The following is a 23,925-nucleotide window of genomic DNA, read 5'->3' as shown; positions in this document are numbered from 1 at the left end:
TTGCACCTTTTCCCTTTTTCTTTTTAGATTTGTGTTTGGTGCGACGCAGCAACTGGAATGGCATCTCCTCGTAAAGTTTTAATCATATACTCTATTTAAGAAAAGAAAAAAAAAACACTTTAAAATCTTATTTAATGAAAAGAAAAAAGCGATGATCACTATTTAGTTGATGGCGGCACAGGAGTTTGCCACATGGTTTTCTGACAATAACCAACATTTTCATCAGTAAAACTAGAATAAAATTTACAAGAAAATTAATTTAAGGTATCGAGTTGCAGAACTAAATATCCATTTTCGAATCTTTTCATTTCCAAACTACACATGCAGCCTACGTTCAACAAGAATAATAATTTTGTTCAACAATATATGTAGTATAATAATATAATTAGTGCCCTCAATTTATACTCATTGTTTGTGTATATATATATATATATATCCTATCAATTACTCCTATTTCGCTTTCATATTTTTGGCTAGATATGAATATGAGTCCTTTTCTCATCTAATCTTCGGTTTACAAGCGAGACGTTTCTTTTGAGCACAAAATTGCTCAAAAAATTTAGGAGAGTAGTGTTTAATTGTTTGAGTATATTTTTAATTTTGTGAATAAATTATTAGATATATTTAATTAGCGAGTTTTAAAATTTTTGATGTTATATTTATTAATATTTTAATTAATTTTATTTTAATTTAAAAGTTTGAATAAATTTAATTAAAATTCTTTTTACATTCAAAATTAATGTTCTCTCTTTGAACGAAACCTTCATCTTCTTCAATGAGAATTCCCCCACCTAGAATCGTCGTCTTCTTCCCCCACCTAGAACCGTCAGCATCTTAAGCTCTTAAATTTCTTAATTTTTATAAAAAAAAAAGAAATGACTCACTTTTGTTGGGACGTTCCAAAAAATAATACACATCACTCTCGATGGGATGGAGGAAGTAATATATACTATATATATATATATATATATATATGAGGCAACCCTAATGTAGCCAAAACCTTTTAATCATAAAAAATTCTAGCCATGCAAATAAAAATATGGAAATAATAGCATTTCTGACTAAAATACTCTTTTAGGGCTCGTTTGGTTTTCAGTAAAGGATTATGTAGGATAATTTGTAACCAGGATATTTAGCGTGGATAATGACAGATTATTAATACTGAGTTGGTGTTTGCTATCATGGCTAAATACAAAATATCTTGGTTTAAGTTGATCCTAGGGGGGAGGTGGTATTATTAATCCTAAGAAATCTGAATTAATAATATTGGGTCGTGGGATTAAACCGGGTCATCCGCATTATTACTAAATAATACCAAACACTAGACTGATCTGTACTAAATTAGCTAATACAGTGTATTAGCCAATATCAAACACGCTCTTAGTGTGTAATAGTGTAAAATACACTATTACACACTTTTTAGAAGCGAAAAAGTCTGTAACAATGTATTTTACACTGTTACACACTTTTTTGCAATCACACTTTTATGTTATTACACAATTTTCGCGATTATTACACGATTTTTGAAAAAGTGTGTAACAGTGTACTTACACTGTTATACATTTTTTTTTTTGCAATTACACACTTATATTTTTACATACTTTTGCGAAAAAAGCGCGTAACAGTATTAAAGGTATAATTGTACATTTATATTAAAAAGGCTAATTTTTTTATTTGGATGGACACTTTTTCCTTTTTTTATATAAGAAGGGCTAATTTAGCCCATTACCTTTATATATATATATATATATATATATATATATATATATGAGAGGGGGAGAGAGAGAATGAATTGAAGATCACATGCAGAAGGCAAGTTCGAAGCTGACAGCAGGTGCTTTGGATTTGATTGTGATCCCAATAATTATATATTGATGTCACTTCTCTTAAATTCCTTATTCACTCTTCATCCAAAGTAATTCGTTAAGATTGAGGATTATTAAAAAAGAAAATAGAGTCAACTATATATACATAGGGATTTATATATATATTGACACACACACACACACTTTAGATATAGTTGGTGGGTATTTGCAGCACTTCTAAACTTAGCAACTTTTGGGGTTCCCTTTCTCACACTTTGCCAAATGAAATTCTAAAATTGAAATTTTAAAAGGGAGTGCAGTGGCTGCTGAACTACTCATCTTTTGTACTACAAAAATTCTCACTTTTTTATATAATTTCCATCTCTCTCTCTCTCTCTAAAAGTTGTGAAATTTTGTTGCATGAAAAACAGGTTTTACAAATTAGTGGGTGCAAGTCCAAGGGGGTCCATTTTGACTGTGCCCATGTGATTCATTGTACTAAAAAATACATAATTAAGACACAGATAATAAGTAGGAAAAGAGTAAGTGTTTAGGGCTATGTACTTGTACAAATTTGATTTTGGAACTGTAGTTATATCGATTGGTTCGTTTTGCGAGAGGGGGGGGGGGGGGGGGGGGATTTCAATATAATTGAAAGTGAAAATACGCAAGATAGACTCATGTGAGGACGTATGTCTTGCACGATGATATATATGATATTAGCACTTTTTTTTCAATACAATGAATACTATCTGCGTCCGCGATATCGTTTCCACATTGTGGATGACTCATGTTTTAAAAAAATATTTGATAATAGTAGATAGTAGTGAGTGGAGTTTGGGCTTACTATTGTTGTGAGTGAAAGTTTGTGGACCCTATTTCTATAAATGAAAGTGGAAATGATATCACGGATGGACCGAAATGACAAATGTGAAAACGATATCGCAGACGGATGAAGTACTTTTTTAAGGATAATTGTCATTTTTTAATCATCACATGAACTTACGCCTTGCACAATGCAAACATATCTAACATTGCCATTTTTTTAGTATAACGGATACGTAGTATTTTTAAAGGATAATTGTCACTTTTTAATAAAACATAGCTAACATTGCCATATTTTTTTTTAGTATAACGGATGTTTTTTTAAGGATAATTGTCACCTTTTAATTAGGTTAAAGAATAAATATCATCAATTTTCTTCATAATATAATTAACACTTTAATAATTGACACATATATTGAGGACGTCCACACTCACAGGAGTCTTTGTGACATTAGAGCATCTCCAATGCCCGGATCGAAGGAGACGTCGATCCGGGCCTTCCATTGCTGCGCTGCATTGGAGAACCAAGGTGGTTCGAAGCCGAGGCTTAGCGGAGACCCAGGGCGAAGGAGAGAAAAGATGATCGCGTGTGGGAGACGCGCGGAAATTAAAAAAAAAAACAAATAATTACAGAAGAGAGGAGAGATGGGGGAAGAAGAATTTAAAAAAAAAACGAAAAATTTACAGAGATGGGGGAAGAAGAAGAAGAAAGAGTGGGGTGGGGTGGGTGGGTAGGTAATTGATTTGACTTTTTTAATACCTTTTAATTTTTAGCCCAATTTTTAATTATTGTTATTTAATTCATTGTATTGTATTTAAATTAGTAATATTTATTGTTAATTTTAATTATTGTAATTTTTTTATTATTAAAATTATGTAATTTTTTAATTATGTCTTTAATTTTATTTTAATTATTGTAATGTTTAATTTCAATGAAATTGAGAATTTAAAAATAAAAGTGTAGAAATATGTGTTTTGTGGAAATGGAGATCTAAGACACTCTCTAAGACTCAATGCATTGGAGAGGGGTGTGTCTTAGGTGGGGACCACCATCTAAGACACCCCCAAAAACACCATGCATTGGAGATGCTCTTACACTTTATTAATAATAGAGTAAATATCACTCTAAATCTTAAATTATTTATGTATTATTAATTATATTTAGAATTATCAAAAATATTTTTTAAAACTTTGAACTATCAATTTTGTATCATTTGTCAATTTTTTTGGCTCCAAAAGTTTGATGTGGCTCGCCGAATGCGATGATGTATTAAAAATTATCTTTTTTTAAACTTACATTGTACAAAACAACGTCATTATATGTCTTATTAATTGAAAATTTAAATTGTGAAAAAATCGATGAAGAATACAATTAATACAAAATTAATAATTCAAGAATTAAAAAAATATTTTTGATAATTCAAGATATAATTAATACTGCGAAAATAGTTTGAAGTATAAAGTGATATTTACCCATAATAAAAGTTGGGCCGATTATATTTTTTTAATAATGAGATCGTGGCTTCATCAACTAAATCATCACGATTTAACATTATTTTTAACATATTTTATTTTATAAAGTGATGGAGTTGGAGTTTGAAAACACTTTAAAATTTGCCCTTTATTCCAATTGTACTGCAGAATTTCCCATCCATGTTTCCCGGGAACAAATCGCCATTTTGGCTTGTTTCCAATATACGAGTTTTTATTTATTTATATATTACTATTATATATTTTTACAGACACACACACACTTATATATATATATATATACACACACACACACTTTGTATTAATTCTGGGGGTTGTTAGTTGCGAGATCTCTTCTCTTTCATCTTTTTTTTCCTCTTTGTTTTACTTGCATGTTATGTGTCACTTTTTCTCAAAAGATAAAACATGTGGGGAAGAATACTACTTTATTTTTTGTTTGTGGTTTTCTAGGAATAATATATACACACATATATAAATCTATGGATTTCTCGACCTTTTCTCTGATGTGTTTGAATTTCTACATTTTTATTCATGTGATTTCATTTATATCGAAAGGTGGGAGTTCACAAATCAAATTGCAGTGTATATGTATGTATATATAATGAATTAAGTTGAATTATGTAATCTTTTAATTTGGATTATTATAGCTCTGATGGCATAAAGTGAGTGATAATTTAGAATAAATCGAATACGAAACCCCAAAGCTTCTTTTAATTATGCGAATTATAATAATGAAATGCCAAATATAATCCTGATTTATTTCCAACCACCAATTGAATTTTTTTTCACAAAAAGGGTAAATGGGATATGCGAGAATATGCATTGTTGGTGAACATGAGAGAGAGAGAGAGAGAAGATTCTGATCATCACCAAATCTCTGTTGATCAAAAGTTTCACCTTATTTCATCTCTCACTAGAATTTACAAATAAAGGTATACTGTGTCAATTTTTCATACCACTTCCACTAGTGCAACACCAAGAGATGGGTGCAATCTTTTCTATCAATTATTTTAAGGATTTGAAACTCTTTTGCATGGCTGGACCCCACTCTCAAAATTACAACTATATGCCATGCCACGTCGGTTTTTTTTTTTTTAATTTCCAATTTCTCATTACCCATTATAATTAAATAATGATGATATATAAATTATTCTTTATCGCCTTTAATTACCACAATCACAAATAATGCATCCGAGACAATACAACTACTTAGCTAGGCCAGAATCAATTAGTACTGATTTTATTGTTTTTCTACGTCCTATATTTAGATATTTATTTCTAGGCAAATCATGGTACAAATAATGCATGTGAAATTAATACGGTAAAAAAATAAATAATTATGATTAGTACCATAGTGTTGCGTGTAGTTTTGTACGGATTTGGTTACCCCAAGACATCACATGTACATAGGAATAGTCATGTTTATTTATCAATACTCCCTCCGAATAATAATGTACCAAAACAATAGAACACCAAAATTGAGAAAAATGTAGATAAAGAAAAAAAGAGATAAAGTAAATGAAGAGAGAGATAAAAATAATACTTAGATAAAGTAATTATTTCCTTTTTTAATTGTGACATTATAAATGAAACACTCAAACTAGAAATTTGAGACATTATTATTGGGACGGAGTGAGGACTATATAATTTCATCGATTTTGTGAAACAATAATATTATTTAGACAAAATATGTCCAGACAAAATATAATTAAATATTTTTACAAATAATTTATTTAAAATTTTTAATTTAAAATTAAAAATAATTTAATTAGTTTTATTGTTTTCTCCACATTATAGTTTTTTTGTACTAATTTTTAGTAACTTTTTTAATTTTTATTATTTTTAAAATACAAAAACTACAAAAAAATATAGTTAAAAAATTACAAAAATACTAAAGTGTTAAAAAAAGCAATAAAACAAACTACTCCCTCCGTCCCACGAATATTGACACGTTTAATTTCGACACGGAAATTAAAGAGTTGTAGATTAGTATTTTAAGTATATAGTTAATAAAGTATAAAAGTGATAAAGTAGGAGAGAGAATGTAATAAAAGTGATAAAGTAGGAGAGTAGAAGATAATAGTACCTTATTTGGAAATGTGTCAAGATTCGTGGGACGGCCAAAAATGAATACGTGTCAAGATTCGTGGGACGAATGAAGTATTTTTTTAATTTTAACAAAAAAAATTATGTAAATTAATTTTTAAAAATATTTAACTTTTTTTTTTTGTCTGAATAAATTTTATTCAAATAGCGCTACCCTCTGTGAAATGTGTATTCTTATTATTTTCATATATTTTCTGTTCAAATTTGAGTCTTACGTGAAGAGAAATTAGATTAGGGAAAAAACGTGACGCGACCTAAAACTAACCGTCTAAACATCAACACTAAAAATTGAATGAACCAATTTTTTTTACTGTACTATCTTTTTCAAACATATAAATATGCATTTCTTGAAATGTGTGGGAGTTTTTTTCATATCTACTAGTCTTTTTATTCTATTATTTACTAATGTATCCCGGTCTAATATTTATTGTTGTGGAACACGATCCAACTTATATAATGTTTATTTGTTTGGTTAATTATATTATTTGTGGGCTAAGGACGTTAGTTAAAATTCAATAACATGTGTTGTATTAGCCCAATTAGAGATATAAAATTGAACAACGTTAGTGTATAGAGATTGAATTATAAAGAATTGAAGCAATTATCATTAGTTACTTGATGCACCCAACAAACAACATAACGTGACGATTAAAGTTAAGTGGTTCATTAATTAGCCCAACAACGTGATTCCAACTTCATAATTCTAATTGCACAACACTTGATGGAGGCAAAACGCCAAACCCACCCCCATAATATAATTGAATACTTACTTAATCTAACACTTAAGTGAAAATCGTAACGTGATATGTCGAAAGAAATAGATAATGTGTTATAATTAAAATGATATTGTTTTGGCATCAAAATCGCTTCTAAGAATTTAATATTAATTCATTTTTGGTATCAAAACAACGTCGTATTCAGCTTCTGGCATGTTATATGGATTTTATTATCGAAACTCAAGGCTTAGAACGTAATTGTTGAAAGTTTGATAGTTCAAATAGGTAATTAAAGTATAATTTTGAAAATAATAAAGTTGGTTGTGGTTAAGGGGTACCCTACAATCATAAATATTTTCTTGAAATTTGAGGGCGCAGTGTTTGGCCGAGAGAGGATAATTGCACTTCTACAAGGCATAATAAAATTCACTCAATAATTTCCATATATTATGAAAAAAAAAAGAAATAAAACTTAATGCGTAGTGAGTATTGGAAGGATAAGACATTTGACAGAAAATGACACAACTTAGAATAATTTGTCCATTCCTCCCATCGTTTAAGAAAAAGGAGTATCGACTGATTCAATTCCTATTATATATGTCTATATGTGTATAATGAAAATTTAGAAAAAGGGAAAATAAAAGAAATTACAACAAGTAGTCCCATCAATATCTCCTTTCCACACACACGACAAAAATATCAATGAAAACAATAAAGATTTTTCTTTTTTCCTTTTTTGGTGGGAGGGGGAAAAAGATACTGTAATTATTGTAAATGTATATTACTCCTAAATCCTAATCTCATAGAATTAAATGAACTAATATATATATTCCATTTAAATATTCCAGCTAAAATGCTGATTCGAGTTGCTGAAATCATAGCTATAATATTAATTGAAAATATAGAAAATTTATTTTGGCCCTTTGTATAGGATTTGAGCCAATTTCATGCCATCATAATATTAATGTCTTTCTCTCCTCCAACCACTTTCCTCAATTGGATTTGTAGATTAAATGTGACATTATTATCACTCTTGCGAGTTGATATATCACCGATGTAACATATGACATGCACTCTTTGGAATAAAAATGAATATAGATTAATAGAATGGGTTGTTTTGTCATGAATCATGAAACACGACTATTGATTTTTTTAATTAGTAGATAGGAAAACAAAAATATTATCGCAAACTAGCAATTATTGATTTACTTTTCTTGCTTCTATTAAGATAAAAGGGGTTGGCCATCCACTCCGCATACTTGTGAAATAATCTTCATTATATTTGCCTTCATGAAATTACACATCTACTCTCTAATAAAGAGAAAGTAATTAAATTTTACAAATTCGAATGTTATTTTTAAGTTTATTTAATGTTTCATCATTGTTACATAATTAAATGTTATAGTTATCATTACGTTTTAGTGTTTATTTTTACTTTAGTCATTATTTATCTAATTATATGGTAACTATTGTTTGATTATAAATCATCTTTATTATTTATTTAATTATTCTCTCAATTTGTGGATAGTATTTATGGGCCAAATCATTGTAAGGGTCCAGTTGTGTAGGCCCACCCACTCCAGACTTTTGACCCGATTTTAATTTTTAGATTACTTTTGGCTTTCGCTACTAATTTTACTCGTCTTAGTCTTTTCCTTGCAAAAAGCTAATTTTATCATGATAACACTGTTTATTAAAGTGACTGTGAAATACAAATTAAGAAAATGAAATGCTTGAATTTTCTTTTCTTATGTTAAAAAGCCCTCGAAATAGTTAGGAAATGTACTTATTTTGTGGAAAAGAGAATATGCGGTTTATCCGTGAAAATAAAAGGAAATGGAAAATATTTTCCAAAAAGAAAACATTTTTCTGGTATGATACTGACATTAACCAAATATCTTTATCATCTCAAATATGAGTGGATTCAATTGTGATAATATATTGTTAACGAAAACAGTCAGATAAAATCCCTATAGTTAAAGAGTCTGTGGTTACAATTAATACTGAATCACTACTACACTGATCCTTCTTCTTACTTATATGGCTGAACCCATCTTTGAAAATTCAAACTAATTATATTCGTAGATCATAAAAAATCAAGAGTCGATATTGATTTATAATTTCTTTAATGAAATATTGATTTGCAGTAAAGAGGATTTGGAGGAATATCTCTTTTACAAGTGAAGCCCATTTGACAAGGTAGGCCCAATGCCAAGAGAAAATGTATCTCATTAATATAGCCCAATACAACAATAGAATTTCATTAACAAAGGAGCAATGGAGTGTGTTTAAAGAAGCAAATATGATTTCTCATTTTCTCTATCTCACATCTTATTCCAATCTCACGTTTCATTAAACCAATAACGCCATGTTTCGGCAGGATTAAATAAAATACGAGATTGAAGCACGACGAGTTAACCGGTAAGGAGGAGAGGCAGGAAGTCATGGCTAGAAAACTATTTACTTAATGGGATAGATAACTTTGGTAACTGCTTCAGAAATGATGTATTTCTATGTGAATACAAAAATATGATACAACTGCTCATATATGAAAACAAGAAATCTTATCTTTTACAGTGGTCTCACTGTGTCAAAAGAAGATGTCAGTTTGCTTGGACTGTGCTTTGATGTCTTTCAACTTCTTCAAAATGTTGGTGAAGTAATCCTGGAGATATTTCTCTAGTGAACTAATGTCCTTTGCATCCACTCCAAGAAGTTGGTACGTGTCGCTCATCGGGGCAGAGAAGACAGTATCACTGGTCAGAACCTACACAAGCCATCCAAGACATGAGGCGTTCGTACGAGCATGGTGAATTCGTGTGAAGCAACAGGCACGAACAAGGAAAGCTCGTACCTCTGAGAATGCCAATCTATCAGCAACATCACTGGTCCATTCAAATAGACGAGTTAACTGACGAGTAAACCTCAGAACCGAGACTGGCACAGTGGTAACGTTTGCATCTTGACCAGCAAGCCTCTCACACAAGGTTATCACCTGAGACCAACAGGTTCAAATCCATTGATAGCAGTTTAAAATGTGCTTCCTTAAACCTTAATGGATTTATAATATGGTGTCTACCTCTTGGGTTGTCCACGCACGAGGTCCAGCAAATGTAAGAAGTTTCCCATTGATGCTCTCGTTGCGCAGAGCTATAAATGTTAGACGAGCAATATCCTGGTGAAAATACAATGGTCGTTAAAACTCTAATGATTCGTATATCAAGACTAATTTGCTACAATAGTTACTTGGGTATCCATGTATGCTATTCTCGTAGGCGCATCAGTGCCCCAAACAGATTTCTCTTCGAGTATGGGTACTGCATACTGTCCGATCAAGCCCTGACACAGGCGGAACCACCATTCACACCGTAAGTAAATCATAGTCTGGTCTCAAAGTGTTGCAACTAAATAAACAAACAAGAATTTCAAAACCCATCTCAAACAAGTACATGAGTTCAAGTGTGAAACATAGATCTCATTCATTTCCCTAACTCAATCAACTTGCATTGCAACAACTATGCAGGAGAAAGAAAATCAATTACTATAAAAGAGAAGGCAGGCATCCACCTGCATGAAACCGCAAAGTCGTATAACTATGTGGTTTAAGCCAGAATCACGGAGAAACTTCTCGGTGCAATACTTGATCTCCATAAGTGGAACCTCGGGATGCTTGTCACAGTTGTGGATGGAAAAGAAGACAAATTTCTGGATTCCCATGGCCTTTGCACATTGAATAAGAGCAACTTTTCCTTCCCAATCTACCTAAAAGGAGCAAGGTTTAACTAAATTAGAGATCACAAGCAGACATGCATCCATTCTACTATATAAAGTTGGGAGGCATCTCACAGTGTTTATGGGCTCCTCCGGACGTCCTGTAGCGCAGTCAATAACCGTATGTACGCCAACCAGTGTTGCTGGTATGCTTTCAGGTTTGCTCAAATCTGCCTGCTCACAAAACCCTACTCAATATCCAACAAACCTAACCTTTTTCTTTGTTTCTTCTTTTCACCATTTTCTTCCCTTATTTTCAAGTCTAATTCAAAACTACATGGAGCAAACACACTTCTATCGCACAACATATCACACAATAAACCTAATCTCTGTGCAATATATAAAAATGAACAATGGAAGCAAGAAGAAGGAGGTGCAGAGAATGAATTGGGATTACATTGACGACGGTTGCGCCCCAATCGCGGAGAAAATCGGCAGGGGCAGGGCGAGGGCGGACGAGGCAGCGAACATCATAGCCTTCATCAAGTGCTCTCCTCACAATCTGCCTGCCCAATGTGCCCGTGGCGCCCACCACCAGTATGCTCGTGGGCCGGACCGGCGTTCCGGGTGCCAAATTGACCGCCGCTGGCGCAGCCTGGGCGTTGCAAGTTATCACCGCCGCGTTGCCCCTACCTGAGCATATCGAATTAGGGAAAATTTGGCAGTAATTGAGGCACCGGTGTGGAATTAGGTTTGATATTGAACATTTACCTTTAGTGATGAGAGTAGAAGAGGAGGTGGAGGCAATGGCGTCGGATGATAAATTGCGGCGCCATGAAAGTGAGGCGTGTGAGCGGAGGTTGTGCTTGAGAGGGGCGGATAGCTGAGCTTGGAGAGTTGAGGCCATGAAAGTGACTCTCTCAACTGACTTTGCGTCTGGTTTGATGGTATCTACAGAGAGAGAGAAAAGGAGAGATGAGAGAGAGAAAGGGGAAGGAAGAAGAACAACAGATGTGAAAGATGCCACGTCGGCAAGTTTGGATTACGGTTGAGCTCGAGTCCACCTCAGCTGCCACTTGCTAACGTGCGCTTACCGTTGGTACACGTGCTTCGTCACGTGAGTCAATTTACCGGAAATTTAAACTATATTAATTCGATGAAAACATTTTTATTTTAGGCTGCATTTTATTTGGTTGTGAATTTATTATGAGAAAAAAATAAAAAATAAATAAATTTTCACCCTTTAAATTCTTCATTTTTTACCCTCGTTTCTTACAAAATAGAATTTCATCATATTCCTTCATAATTAATCTTCTTCTCGAAGGCTTCCAAATCAGAGTCGCACATTGCGACTTCCAAACTAGAATCGCACATCCTATTTTTTGGAATTTCATCCTACGCCGCAGTGGCATTGCTCTGCCGATTGCTGGCGTCGGTGAGAAGCGCTCACGAATCGCCACGCCGCTGGACAACGCTCCGCCGCCACTAAGACGGGAGGTCGGTGGGTTAATCGAAATTAGAGTCGTCCACCATGGCTGACATGTAAGCCATTTTCTCCTTTTTATGAATTTATTTAAATTTTTGAACATCCTTCTCATTTTTTCAACCTTTGCTACTTATTTACACCTGCAAAGAATGAAATTAGAATTTGAACCAAAAGAGAAGGAAGAAGAAGACATCTTGTAAATTGAAGAAGAAGAAAACGAGAAAGAAGAAAAGGAAAAATGGAGAAAGAAGAAAGGAGGAAGAAGAAAATTGTTGGGGGTGAAATTGAAGGGAACGGTTAATTTAGAAAGAGGACGTAAAACTAAGGTTTTTAATGTTTAATTCTACAGATTTAATCACCAAACCGAAACGCAACGTTTAATTCACCGGAAGGCTACAAGTATGGCGTGTGCCGACGAGCCACATCAACACCATGTCGGTTCCGATTTGAGGGGAACAAAAATCGTGGGAAAATTGAACAAACGTCAAAATATTTGATAAAAAATGAAATTTTTAAAGATCATTGGGAAAAATGAATTTCGAACAAAGTTCATAATATTACATGCAATTAACCCTTATTTACTGTTATTATAATTTTACTATATAATTTTTATATAACACAATAATATTTGTATATATATTTAATTATTATTACTACTACTTTTATCGTAGTTAAAGGTTTTCTCCTGTTCCCAAAGATGCAGAATATAAAACGGCATAGAGGATTTATAACATGTGTTTACTATATTGTCAAATTGCAAGAATAATCAAGGCCGATAACGACATTGCTATAGCTGAATAACAAATACAGTCCAACAAAAATCTACTCAAATGAGACACAGCAATCGGCCTCAAAAGATTATCCATCCATCTTTTTCATGATGTTTTGAAATCCCTACAAGCTTATTAAACCGCCTCACCATTTGTGCTATAAGAGAGCAAAACCGCCGATGCAAAATTCATCGGCTCGTTATACAACGAATTTCTACCCTGGTGCTTTCTTCATCTCAGTTGACAGACGCCACCTCAAGAGCTGAGCACGAGCAGAGAAGAAGGTCTCTTGACGAGGGCGAAGAAAGAATCAGATGAGGGCCCGGACGCCTAGTTGCTGCATTTCTCTAAGCTTCCAAGTGGAGTAAGGAGCACCCTCACCAGCTTCTTCTGGGTCTAACTGCTGCATAGCCCAAGCATAATACACGGTATGGATCGTATCCTGGATTTACAACAAATGTCAACGATATCAAAATACTGAATAAGCAATCTCCTAATCCAATAAGCGTCACAACAATTAACATTTGCAATACATCAAAATATGAAAAGTGCAGAGCTTACCTGGCCACCTTCTGTTATTGCGCCTTGTCTATCACGAACACAGTAGACCTGCTGCGTCTGGAACTGTGACCATATGGAAACGAGTGTGTAATTAGAATCATAGCATTGTAGTCCAGAGGGAGCTCATGCATGAAATGGTTATCCATTAATAAGAAAATAAGATCACAAGAGTGAATGATTTTTATAGGGGTTCCAGCAAGAAAACGAGTTCTTACTGCAACAATAATTATGGGAGTCTCTCCCATCATTTTGGTCTCACGAACTTCAGCGTCTGACACGTGTAAGATCTGTATGCAGTAAGGATTCGTTAAACAAGAAAAGAACCTACTTCTGGCAACTCGAGAAAGAGGAACTCAGTGATTGAGAATGTGTTTCACCTTGTTATCAAAAAAAATTCCCTGGGTTTGCAGAGCTTTATGCTCTGCTTTACACCTCTCAATTACATGGGAGCTACAATACTTTTCCAATACTTTTGCATCCCCCTGAATATCAATGCACACAAAATACATAATGGTAAATGAGAATATATTGTTCAAATGTTCATCATGGTAGAGAAGACTGACAACAAAATGTCCAAACGAGATTGTAATGAAATATTATAAGCACCCCAATCAATATACAATTAATTCTATGTGCACACAGGAGCAACGAAGGTGTAACAGGAAACACAGAAACTCTCAAGACACATCAACAACTGAAACATGACGGTCGACCCTATAATCTTGATCAACTTCAAGACTTACCTTGAAATAAGCATTGAGAACTGGTCTGACTGCTTCTTGAACCTCAGTCACAAACTCTGGTAAAGAAAAAGTCCTAACAGAAGAATACATTTTCAGTAATAATTTTTTTTTTCTCTCGCAAAAACACAAAATGAGGAATGTAATCTTACGGATCCCGACGCCGAATCTCTTTGAACGACATGGCAGCATCTGATTCTCCAAGAACAGTTTCACTAATACTGAAATATGTCAATGAGGATTGTCAGTTTTCCAATGGCTGATATTGCAACAAATACTACAAACATGACAGCAACGTACTCTTGGATTTTGTGAACTACTGGATGATCACTAGTCTCCCATCTCTCCCGCATATCTTCAGCAATCTGCAAATCAAGCAACAGGATTCAAAAACAAGTAATACAAATTAATCAATATTAATATCCATAAATACCAAAATTCTAGTAAACTAGGAAAACTCATGCTTTGAGCATCGACAACAAGCAACTAAAATATAAAAAGTTACAAAGTTTTCAAGTATTTCAAGTTGAAAAATACCTCCTGGCTCTTCTCAATGACAGGTTCGCTAAACCCACTGACACGCTTAAAAACAGGATTGCCTTGCATCTGAGGAATTAGAAAGTTTATTAGGCTATGGAAAACCACAAGTGAATGATATTAGCAAAAATTATTGAGCATGGCAAATAACCTTATTCTTGAATGCATCCCATTTCTTACTCCATGCAGACTGCTTTGTAGGGACCACAACAATATCGGTCCGTGTACTTTTTTCAATTTTTGCCGACGGAGTTGCAGCCGAAGAAGCATCATATCCGAGACGCTTTCTCCTATTCGGATTGCCTTTTAGTTCATCCTTCACAATGTCATAGCCCTTCTTCACCAAGTCAACAGGTTTTGCTTCTTTTAACTTGTGGAATGCTGATGACATCTTAGGAGACATTGAGGAAACACCAGACTTGACCCTGTTAAATAGTGATTCGGCGCCATCCCCAGATTCAGACTGATGTTGCTTTTCTTCACCAGACGAAGCATTGCTTCCATCCTTGTTGCTTGTGTTTCCACTAGCGGCAGTTCCATCCTCTCCTGTAGGCTTTTGTTTTCCAAAATCAAGTTTTTCTTTTACCTGAATAAGAAATTAATGGGTTTGTATATATGATCATTTGTTAAATTAATTCGTAGAAAATACAATGCCATTTATCTTATCCATGGAAATAAATTCACAGACCTCCTCTTTTGCAGTTGAAATTTTTTCTTCTACATCAGCATAAACCTTCATGAAAGGAAGCGAATAGAAGTGTCACTATCAGCAAAATATGCATATAAAATGTGCAGAGTTTCTTAGTCAATCAGTTATGGCATGAGCTATAGAAGATGAATATCAACTATGCTACTACCCTCTCAACACAAAAGAAGTACTTGAACCTTTCCACTTAGAGAATTTCTCTCAATAATACTTGCAGTCACCAATTTTTTACGAGAGAAAAATACTATCACGCAGACAAAAAACTGGTGACCAAATCTTATTATATGGCTTAAGACCTTGAAAACAAGATTAACTGATAAGCTATTAACCCCTTCTAGTGCCTAGCCACGTGCAATAACACACAAACAGATGAAAACATACACATAATTACATTTCTTATGCTACTCCCTATCAGCTATTTTGGATGGGTAAAGTAGTAATGAGCTTTCTTAATGAAGAACCCAAGAATCAAACTGAAAACAAAGGGCTAGAAATAATCAGCCCCTGCAAGTAGCAGCCATCTAACAAGAATAACCAAACACAAGAAATACAGAGGTTCCAATTTTTACTTCAGCATGCCCATTCTCTGAAAAAAGGCAATGATATTTGCACACCCCAGAAATGGTTTGAAGAAGTCAATTTCCATGCTTGCTGATGATACTTTGGGATGTGCTGCTGCTGAACAGCCATAGTAATATTTGTACCTTTTTCGCCTTCACTTCAGCCTCCGTCAAGACACCACCTGCGTGCTTCAACAGCTGCTCAGTAGTCTGCTTCGTTCTGCATTTCGCCATTTCACCATCTCAGCCCCCAGTGGAAGTTTCTGCCAGCCTTGACATACAACGGTATGTCTCAGCCTCTATATAGCAAAATTAAAAACTCAACAACCAAAGTAGGCAAATATGTAGTAACACTACCTCATTTGCAGACTCTCTGTGACTCCTTTGAGTTCTTCCGCTTTCTCTTTCATTTCCTTCAGCGATTTCTGCAGGTCCGGATTTCTACAGCCAAGAACCAAGTTGTCAGCAGATTAAAAAAAAAAGGCATAACGAACACAGAAGTGTTAAAGACACTGGAAGCTTACAAGTAAGGAAGACCATAACTAGATAAAAACTAAGCCCAAAATGCTAAGCAATGTCATGCAGCTTGTGAAGTTCAACAAGTTGTTCAATAATAATAAACCTATAAAAGAATTTAGCACCCAGGGGCAATCCCACTCCCACAAGGGAAAAAATAAATTTAATTACAGTATAACTGAAATGTTAAATAAAACAGCGTCTTCTACATTTAGAAGACAACATAAAGAAACTGATACAAGACAGCAATATCACAATACCACAACGATACAAAAATCGCATTAAACCAACATGTCAAGAAGCAATTCGAAGTATCGAGAGTGGGGAGAAAAATTCATTTCATGGGCATAACTTACTTTTCAACTTCCCCTTTGATCTTCTTGGAGAACTCATTAAAAACGCCGAACTCGCGTCTAAACAGGTACGCATTTGGAGGCCTCGAAACCTACATGAAAGATCAGCAATTCAATAAACCAATTGCGACCGAAAGAAAACAACGAACACACAGAAGGGCACACACCTGTTGAGGTAATAATAGTTGTCGACGAAGAACAAGATGCCTTGACAAGAACAAATCTCTGGCGAGCTTTCTGGTGGCCATGAGATTCTTTAAAATCTACAATATTTGCAGATTCAATTTGATATGGATGGAGAAGAAATAAGAGTGGAGGGTTTGAATTAGGGTTTTATGGCATTTTATGTGTTGCGGACAATGGAAGGAGATAGCTTGCGAAAGGGGAATGTGCCCTAATGCTATTATCAGGAAAATAAAAAATAAATATCGAATTATTTTATTTTTACTAGTACTAGTACTGTTTTTCGACCTTTGAAAACGGAAGTATGAAAACAATTTCTGGAATATTTCAAAAAATATTAACTCCTTATTATGTACCCCATCATTTTCCCTTTATAAATTCAAACAATATATTTTAATTCGCAAAAAAAATATATAAACTTACTATTTCCCATTCAATTTAATTTCAATTTTAGAGCTTGGCTTCGGCTCTGACTCGATTAATTATTGTCGTATTATATTTCTAAATTTTATAATCCAGCTTGTATCTATTCAGATAAGTAGGGGTGAGCAAAAAATCCGAAACCGAATAACCGAACCGATCCAAATTGGAATTTTAAAATATGGTTCGGTTTTTCGGTTCGGTTCGGTTTTTTATTTCATAAAATTTCGGTTTTTCGGTTCGGTTCGGTTCGGATTTTTTAAAACCGAACAAAACCGAAAAACCGAATTATATTTATAATATATATATATATATAATATTTTAATTATAATTTTATAATATCTAACTTCTAATATTTTTTTTAATTTTATAGTTTTTTTTTTTGGAATTTTCGGTTTTTTTTCGAAAATTTCGGTTTTTTCAGTTTTTTTTCAAAAATTTCGGTTTTCTTCGGATTAATTCGGTTTTTCGGTTTGGTTCGGTTTTAATTATAAAAATTTCGGTTAATTCGATTCGGTTTGTTCGGTTAATTCAGTTCGGTTCGGTTTTTTTTTTAAACCGAACTAAAATATGGTTTGGTTTGGTTTTATCAAAAACCGAACCATATAACCGAATGCTCACCCCTACAGATAAGGCTAAAATTAAAATTTTAATAGAGTCAAATTCATATATAGCCCATTAGTTATAGCAAAGAGAAAAGGTATACAATATACTACATTCTTATAAAAATACGCAAATAATAAATGCACTTACCATTTCCTCAAAAAAAAAATTGCACTTACCATAATAATATTACCATTAATCGTGTAATAATTCAATTTAAAATTCAATCCTTTCACAATATTATTAGACATTTACAGCTACATTAAATACGTATAACCAATTCCAATAGCAATTCGCCAAGTTAGAAGCCATGTAAATTAATTATCACAATTCAATCAACTCCAAAATGACAGGAAAAGAAAAAAAAAATCAGCTAAGAGAAAAAGAAATCTCTTCATTCTTTCCCAAAAAATGATCTATGTACAACGTTGTTGATGCATGCTTTATTCCACTGTGTCGAATCGAGGCCAAAATTTGTTGTTGATCCAAATGCTATCTATGTATACATATATATCTACACTACACCATCTAATCCGACAGCATATCATCTAATTCTGGCTGCCGATCACTTCTCAACACAGAAGAATCTCTTCTGTTACTGCTAGGCACCACTCTATCTTCCTCTGCGTATTCTGTTTCAGACAGATCTTGCTCCTCGTCTTCATCATTCGCTTCATTGCTTCCATCCTCCTCGTTTCTTGGCCCGCGCCTCTGACATATGCAGGGCAAAGGGTGCTCGTGGAACTCGCCCCGCCCTGGCTTCACCTCATTAGGCTCTCCCATGAATCCAACTTGGAACGCCCGAATCTGCGAGGCGAAGTCGTGCCATGTCATGTTGTGTCGATCATTGAACAGCCGGTAGAGCTTCTTCGCATTAGGCCTTATTGTTGGCTTGTGACCAGAATATCTCCTACAAGTACAATATCAATTTCTTCACTCCATATCTCAAATACTAAAACTTATATAGATACTAGTACCTCTTCCCAGCAAGTATCTTTGCCATGTTCCCATTGTTGTTGGCGACAAAAACATCGCTCTCGTCACAGACAACGAAGTCCAATGCAGCCATTCGCGAGGAATAGGGCTGGAACTGAGCGAGCTCCTCCTTGGTAGCAAGAGTCTCTTTGGTGTGGATGTTGGGGAAGAGGGCTTTGAGAGGGGCGAGTGTCTCTTCGCCTCCGTATACCTCTCCTGATGCTACGTATATGTGAACATCGTTGCCATAGCCCAGCGCCCTCAGCATCAGCCCGACTTCCTCAGGAGTTAGAGGGCATTTCCCATGCCTCCTCTCCTTCTCAGGATTCTTTGTCTGTAAAGGCCAATGCAGGTTAGATTTCTTGCAACCTCAATCAGGCTAGACTAATTAGACCTAGACTTACATGTAGTGTTTTCCACCTCTTTCGTATTGCGCCTAGCTCCTTCATCTCCTTCACTCCGCCCCCATAGTAGCACCCGGAGAAAGCTAGCATATCAGGTTCAAATCTCAAATGCAAGGCAACATAATGGTTGGTTTTCATCTTCATTCTCATCCTTTGAGAGAGCTTCACACCCATGTCAAGAATGGGGGCAGTGAATCTCAAGGCATGGTAGTTAACGCGGCATCTTAGCTTCTGCAGATCCATGTCTAGCCGGTTTGAGAGCCTGTAATCAAACTTTGTGAGCTGCACTGCCTGCACCTGATGTAAGCCAAACACAAGAAAACATTCAGCGTTAACACAATCAAGTGAAGTGAAGTGAAGAAACAAGCAAGCACATACGCGCTTCCTGTGATAGATGGGGAGGATTCGCGTCTCATAGCATTTCTTGTTGCACTTCCTCGGAGCACGAGTGGTTATCACCTTCCCTGCAGTTTCTGGCAGCTGTGGCACGATTCTAACGTCTCTCGCCAGGTACTTGATGAACCACTCGACATTGAAGATCTCGGAGAAGTTGCTTCACAAACAAACATCGTTGTCTCTTAATTAGTCCCAATAGTAACAGCTATATATGTGTATATGATGTTTGATTTAACAAAACCTTGCATCTTTCCAGAATGATTTCTGGTCCAGCTTAGGAACAACGAGGGTCGCGTTCAAGATGTAGGCTGATACAACAGCATCTACTATCTGCTGATTCAAAATTAAGTATTAATATCAAATTGAAATATGAAATGCAATTCAAAATTGGGATGAATTAATTAGTAATTACCCCTGTTCTCTGCTGATTTAAGCCTCCGCTAGTTGCGATCAACAGATATCTGCGGGGTTCAGTGCTCATCTCTGCAGCTGCAACGCGCAATTAATTACGAAAAGAAATAGAAAAAGTTTCCAATTTAAACCGGAAAATAATGAAAAGAAGGCATTGATTAGTAGCTTAAATGGAAAGCGAGGAGCAGAAATGGAGATATTTATGAGAGAGAGTACGTCGAAATTTCTCGCTTGCATTGCTGCATCCGAAAAAGAAATTAGACTGATTTGAAGTCCACACCACGCGGTCATCTATGATTCCGCCACTCCTCTACAGTTTCATCAAAACTCGATGAGAGAGAAAGAGGAGAGAGAATAACAAAATACTCCATCAACAACAAACTCACCGGAACGCGGAAAACGTTTTCTCTCTCGGCATTAATGTGGATTCCGGCTTTGTTTTTGAACTTCAAAAAGAATAACAATGAATAAACAAATTTGAGGTGTTGGCGGAAATAGAGAAAGAAGCAAAGATAGATACCGATGTACTGAGAGTGAGGCGGCGGTGGGCGGTTTGGTCGGAGACGGGAGGCGAGAGGAAGAGGACGACGGCGAAGAGGAGGAGCAGACAGCCGGAGACGGCGGAGAAGAGAGGGAGGAGGCGGTGGAGGCGGCGGCGGCTGTGGTGGCGGAATACGAGGCCGTGTAGAATCTGGAGGCCGATCAGCTCGTCTCTGTGCGCTTTCTTCTTAATCATGCTCATTCCGCGGAGATGGAGAGAGAATGAATTCGGAAATGGTGTTGTTGTAGTGGTTTAGAGAGAGAAAGAGTGAGGAGATGGGATTGACGAGGTCTGGTGTGGTGAGGAAATGCGGAGGATTTCTGATCTGCAACAACAACTCCAAAAATCGCAAGAGTTTCGGTTGTCTACTGAAATTACCGGCACCAACGACAATGTCAAATGTTTTCTTCTTTTTTTAAATTTTTCATCCCAATAGTATTTTTTTTTCATTGCAATTTGGCCCCACTCTTTTTGTGTATTTTATTCTCCACCCGCGTTTAGATTGGTCGCTTCTAAATCTTAGTCATGAATATAAATTATTTTCTTTAATTTATATGTCGAGTAACAATACCATTTTTGATTAGATGTATTAAATTATCTGCTTTCTAAATAAATTATCGCAATAGAATATAATTTTGGTAGTTTAATTCATTATCAAATTTACAAATTATGTTTTCCATTTATAAAGTGGTATACATAATCTCAATTATATGTATAATACATATTGAGTCATTGATATTCACTCTTAACGAATGACGGACCAAGCCCTTACGATATACTAATATATTCTTTTTACACTTAATTATACTATAACACGATAATCACAAATGCAATACATATATTAATATGTTAAAGTTGTGGTGAATTGAAGTTCAATATTTTGGTGAAAAACTTGATTCAACCATGATTCGACGTTGTCATGACATGATTTGAATTCACTAATAGGTAGGAAATGGTTGTGAAGAAGACCTTAGGTTGTTGGATTTTGTTTTAATAGTGGATTTGGTTCCTTTAATTATGCAACTATATATTTGAATTAGTGATAATTAAAAGTGGTGATGTCGTTAAATTAACCATCACGTATTTTATATGATTTGTAAGTTGACCCTTTCTACCATTATAATTGGAAAAAAAAAGTATTAAATACAAATAAAAAATAGGGTTCAGAATTTGGATGGGATCAGATAGCACAATTGTAATAATATGTCATTATTATGTATAAACAGACAAATCTAAATGAAAATTACATTATTATCATTTAATGGAAATATCTGAAACCAATATATATGTCAATATCATTGAAACATTTGGTATTTAAAAAATCATAGAATTTGAAGCGAATACAAGTAAAATAAATTTGAAAATTAAAATAAACACAATTGCATTCCATCTATTTAAAAGACACTTAAAAGAATAAATTGTATTAAGCGATATCTATATGATTAAAAAGTATCGATGAAATTAAAATTTATAATGAGAAATTATTTAGTATAATGTCGCCCTTGGGCTAGTCACACTTATCTGGCCTGCAGCTTTTGTTTACGTTAATTTCCGAAATAAAACTTCGTCTTCACCTTCACTAATCATACTTAATGGAGTATTAAACTGCTTAGGATTCACCGATCTACTAAGGCATTTTAAAAACATTTTGCATTTTTGCGTACTACCAAACAAAATGTTTTAATTATTAGTCTCAATTAATCCCTGTTTTGGGAAGATAAATAAGAAATAAATGAATTACCGCCCATCCAAATAAAATGACAAAAATTGGAATCTAATCTCAATTTTAACATATTCCAATTATGTTTTTTTTTCCCCCTTCATTTTTATTTTATTTTTGGTTTAACTTATCCCAGACGTTATTGAGAGAGTGAAATTTGATGATTTTGAATCAGGCAGTTAGTTTGTTATTTTCTTTCCTTTTTTTACGAATAGAAATTATATTAGGTAGGTTGTTATTAATTAAATGGTGCTGTTAATTATCCAGGTTGTAGATTAGGGGCCCCCAAAAACTATCTGGAGTTCTTGTAAATTAATTAGGTCTAATTTGTTGACTTCTTATGTTTGATAAGCTGTCGCTATAGTTGATTAAATCATAATTAAAAATGATTTATTGGTTCGAACTTCAAATTTAAATTATTTAATGGATTAGTTGGCCGAAAAAATGTGGGATTAAAAATTGATTAATTTAATCATGTCAGAAATCCCAGGGTTACGTTGAGCTACTTGCAGAAAATGTCTCGCTTTGAATGTTCGTTTTGAATCTGTCTGATCTAATCAAACCATTTTTTATAATCTCTTAAATATGTAATATTGATTTAGATCACAATAATTTTAACAAGAATATTGATAAATCCCTTCGTCCCACAAATTGTTTTTATTCCTCAAATAAAAGTATATTTAATGCATTTAAAAAGCTAAAACCGAAAGCACTATATACTCTATATAAAGTACCTTTTAATAAAACAAATAGGCTTATGGAAGTAATGAAATTTGTGAAAATTTGCATGTTCAAATATCCTTGATGAGGAACTTTATATTATGGTTGGTTTTCTATGTACAAAGAAAAATAAAATTTTGCTATTTTAATTGAGACAGTGTTTATATCTTCAATTTTATTATTTACTTTATCTGCTATCATAATTAGATTAAAAGGTGTATTTAATGTATAAAGTACCTTTTGCAAAAGAAAAAACTGTGAAGTAATAAACTTTGCGAAAATTTGCATGTTCAAATATCTTTAGTGATGAACTTTAATTATTATGGTTGAATTTTTATGTATCAAAAAAGAAAAGAAAAAAATATTTCCCCTATGTAAAGTCATATTGTTGAAGTTTTAAATAATGTCTTATCTGCTATTATTAGTACTACATAATATTGTGTTGAGATAAGAACTAAGAGTAAAATAGTGTTACAAGAAAATAAAAGCATTAATTGGGATTTGGTTTTCCAAGTACCAATAAGTTCGGTGGAATTTATTCAAGACGCATTGTTCTTGTTATAGATAAGAATTCAATCATAGTTCACAGCCAAAATATACTGAAAATGAATTATTGTATATTAATTTGAATTATATATATATATATATATATATATATATATATATATA

The 23,925-nt window shown here is 34.0% G+C and overlaps 3 protein-coding genes across 7 annotated transcripts; all 3 read right to left on the bottom strand.

Annotated features, from left to right (window-relative positions):
* Window positions 1-9,388: 9,388 nt before the first annotated feature.
* On the bottom strand, window positions 9,389-11,869 carry LOC130989209 (protein HIGH CHLOROPHYLL FLUORESCENCE PHENOTYPE 244, chloroplastic). Its single transcript, XM_057913164.1, has 8 exons — window positions 11,426-11,869; window positions 11,112-11,347; window positions 10,790-10,888; window positions 10,511-10,705; window positions 10,190-10,282; window positions 10,023-10,118; window positions 9,798-9,938; window positions 9,389-9,710 (listed from the first exon to the last, which is right to left on the bottom strand). Exons 1-8 carry the CDS (start codon window positions 11,559-11,561, stop codon window positions 9,534-9,536), a joined length of 1,173 nt encoding a protein of 390 aa, XP_057769147.1. The 5' UTR covers window positions 11,562-11,869; the 3' UTR covers window positions 9,389-9,533.
* Window positions 11,870-12,847: 978 nt separating this feature from the next.
* LOC130989208 (mitochondrial import inner membrane translocase subunit TIM44-2) lies at window positions 12,848-17,358 on the bottom strand. Of its 2 annotated transcripts, XM_057913162.1 has the most exons (14): window positions 17,051-17,358; window positions 16,887-16,975; window positions 16,372-16,455; window positions 16,159-16,234; window positions 15,437-15,481; window positions 14,900-15,334; window positions 14,749-14,817; window positions 14,512-14,576; window positions 14,364-14,432; window positions 14,215-14,287; window positions 13,849-13,953; window positions 13,687-13,758; window positions 13,472-13,534; window positions 12,848-13,352 (listed from the first exon to the last, which is right to left on the bottom strand). In XM_057913162.1, exons 1-14 carry the CDS (start codon window positions 17,129-17,131, stop codon window positions 13,221-13,223), a joined length of 1,458 nt encoding a protein of 485 aa, XP_057769145.1. In that variant the 5' UTR covers window positions 17,132-17,358; the 3' UTR covers window positions 12,848-13,220. The 2 variants fall into 2 exon arrangements, with proteins under 2 accessions (XP_057769145.1, XP_057769146.1); XM_057913163.1 differs by lacking the exon at window positions 17,051-17,358 and having other exon boundaries at window positions 16,159-16,285; window positions 16,887-16,943.
* A 1,105-nt stretch (window positions 17,359-18,463) lies between these two features.
* Window positions 18,464-21,220, bottom strand: LOC130989206 (O-fucosyltransferase 6). Of its 4 annotated transcripts, none has more exons than XM_057913161.1 (9): window positions 20,796-21,219; window positions 20,662-20,721; window positions 20,492-20,585; window positions 20,277-20,347; window positions 20,106-20,194; window positions 19,847-20,021; window positions 19,469-19,765; window positions 19,067-19,398; window positions 18,464-18,999 (listed from the first exon to the last, which is right to left on the bottom strand). In XM_057913161.1, the coding sequence occupies exons 1-9, from the start codon at window positions 21,015-21,017 to the stop codon at window positions 18,618-18,620; spliced, it is 1,722 nt and encodes a 573-aa protein (XP_057769144.1). In that variant the 5' UTR covers window positions 21,018-21,219; the 3' UTR covers window positions 18,464-18,617. The 4 variants fall into 4 exon arrangements, with proteins under 4 accessions (XP_057769144.1, XP_057769143.1, XP_057769141.1 ...); XM_057913160.1 differs by having other exon boundaries at window positions 20,277-20,353; window positions 20,796-21,218; XM_057913158.1 differs by having other exon boundaries at window positions 19,469-20,021; window positions 20,277-20,353; window positions 20,796-21,220.
* Window positions 21,221-23,925: the final 2,705 nt, after the last annotated feature.

The sequence above is a fragment of the Salvia miltiorrhiza genome, chromosome 6 (assembly GCF_028751815.1).
Source record: "Salvia miltiorrhiza cultivar Shanhuang (shh) chromosome 6, IMPLAD_Smil_shh, whole genome shotgun sequence".
Classification (NCBI taxonomy): domain Eukaryota; kingdom Viridiplantae; phylum Streptophyta; class Magnoliopsida; order Lamiales; family Lamiaceae; genus Salvia; species Salvia miltiorrhiza.
Note: the sequence above shows the minus strand (reverse complement) of the source record. Positions and strands in the feature narration are given on the sequence as shown.

Coding starts and splice junctions, on each gene's coding strand:
- LOC130989208 (XM_057913162.1), bottom strand. CDS start 17,131: ATGGCCACCAGAAAGCTCGCCAGAGATTTGTTCTTGTCAAGGCATCTT. Junction 15,335..15,436: donor TTTCAACTGCAAAAGAGGAG/GTCTGTGAATTT, acceptor TTTCTTATTCAG/GTAAAAGAAAAACTTGATTT. Junction 13,353..13,471: donor CAATAACAGAAGGTGGCCAG/GTAAGCTCTGCA, acceptor TTGTAAATCCAG/GATACGATCCATACCGTGTA.
- LOC130989209 (XM_057913164.1), bottom strand. CDS start 11,561: ATGGCCTCAACTCTCCAAGCTCAGCTATCCGCCCCTCTCAAGCACAAC. Junction 11,348..11,425: donor TTCTACTCTCATCACTAAAG/GTAAATGTTCAA, acceptor CGATATGCTCAG/GTAGGGGCAACGCGGCGGTG. Junction 10,119..10,189: donor TAGCATACATGGATACCCAA/GTAACTATTGTA, acceptor TATTTTCACCAG/GATATTGCTCGTCTAACATT.
- LOC130989206 (XM_057913158.1), bottom strand. CDS start 21,017: ATGAGCATGATTAAGAAGAAAGCGCACAGAGACGAGCTGATCGGCCTC. Junction 20,586..20,661: donor AAAACGTTTTCCGCGTTCCG/GTGAGTTTGTTG, acceptor ATGAAACTGTAG/AGGAGTGGCGGAATCATAGA. Junction 19,000..19,066: donor AAGATACTTGCTGGGAAGAG/GTACTAGTATCT, acceptor TTGTACTTGTAG/GAGATATTCTGGTCACAAGC.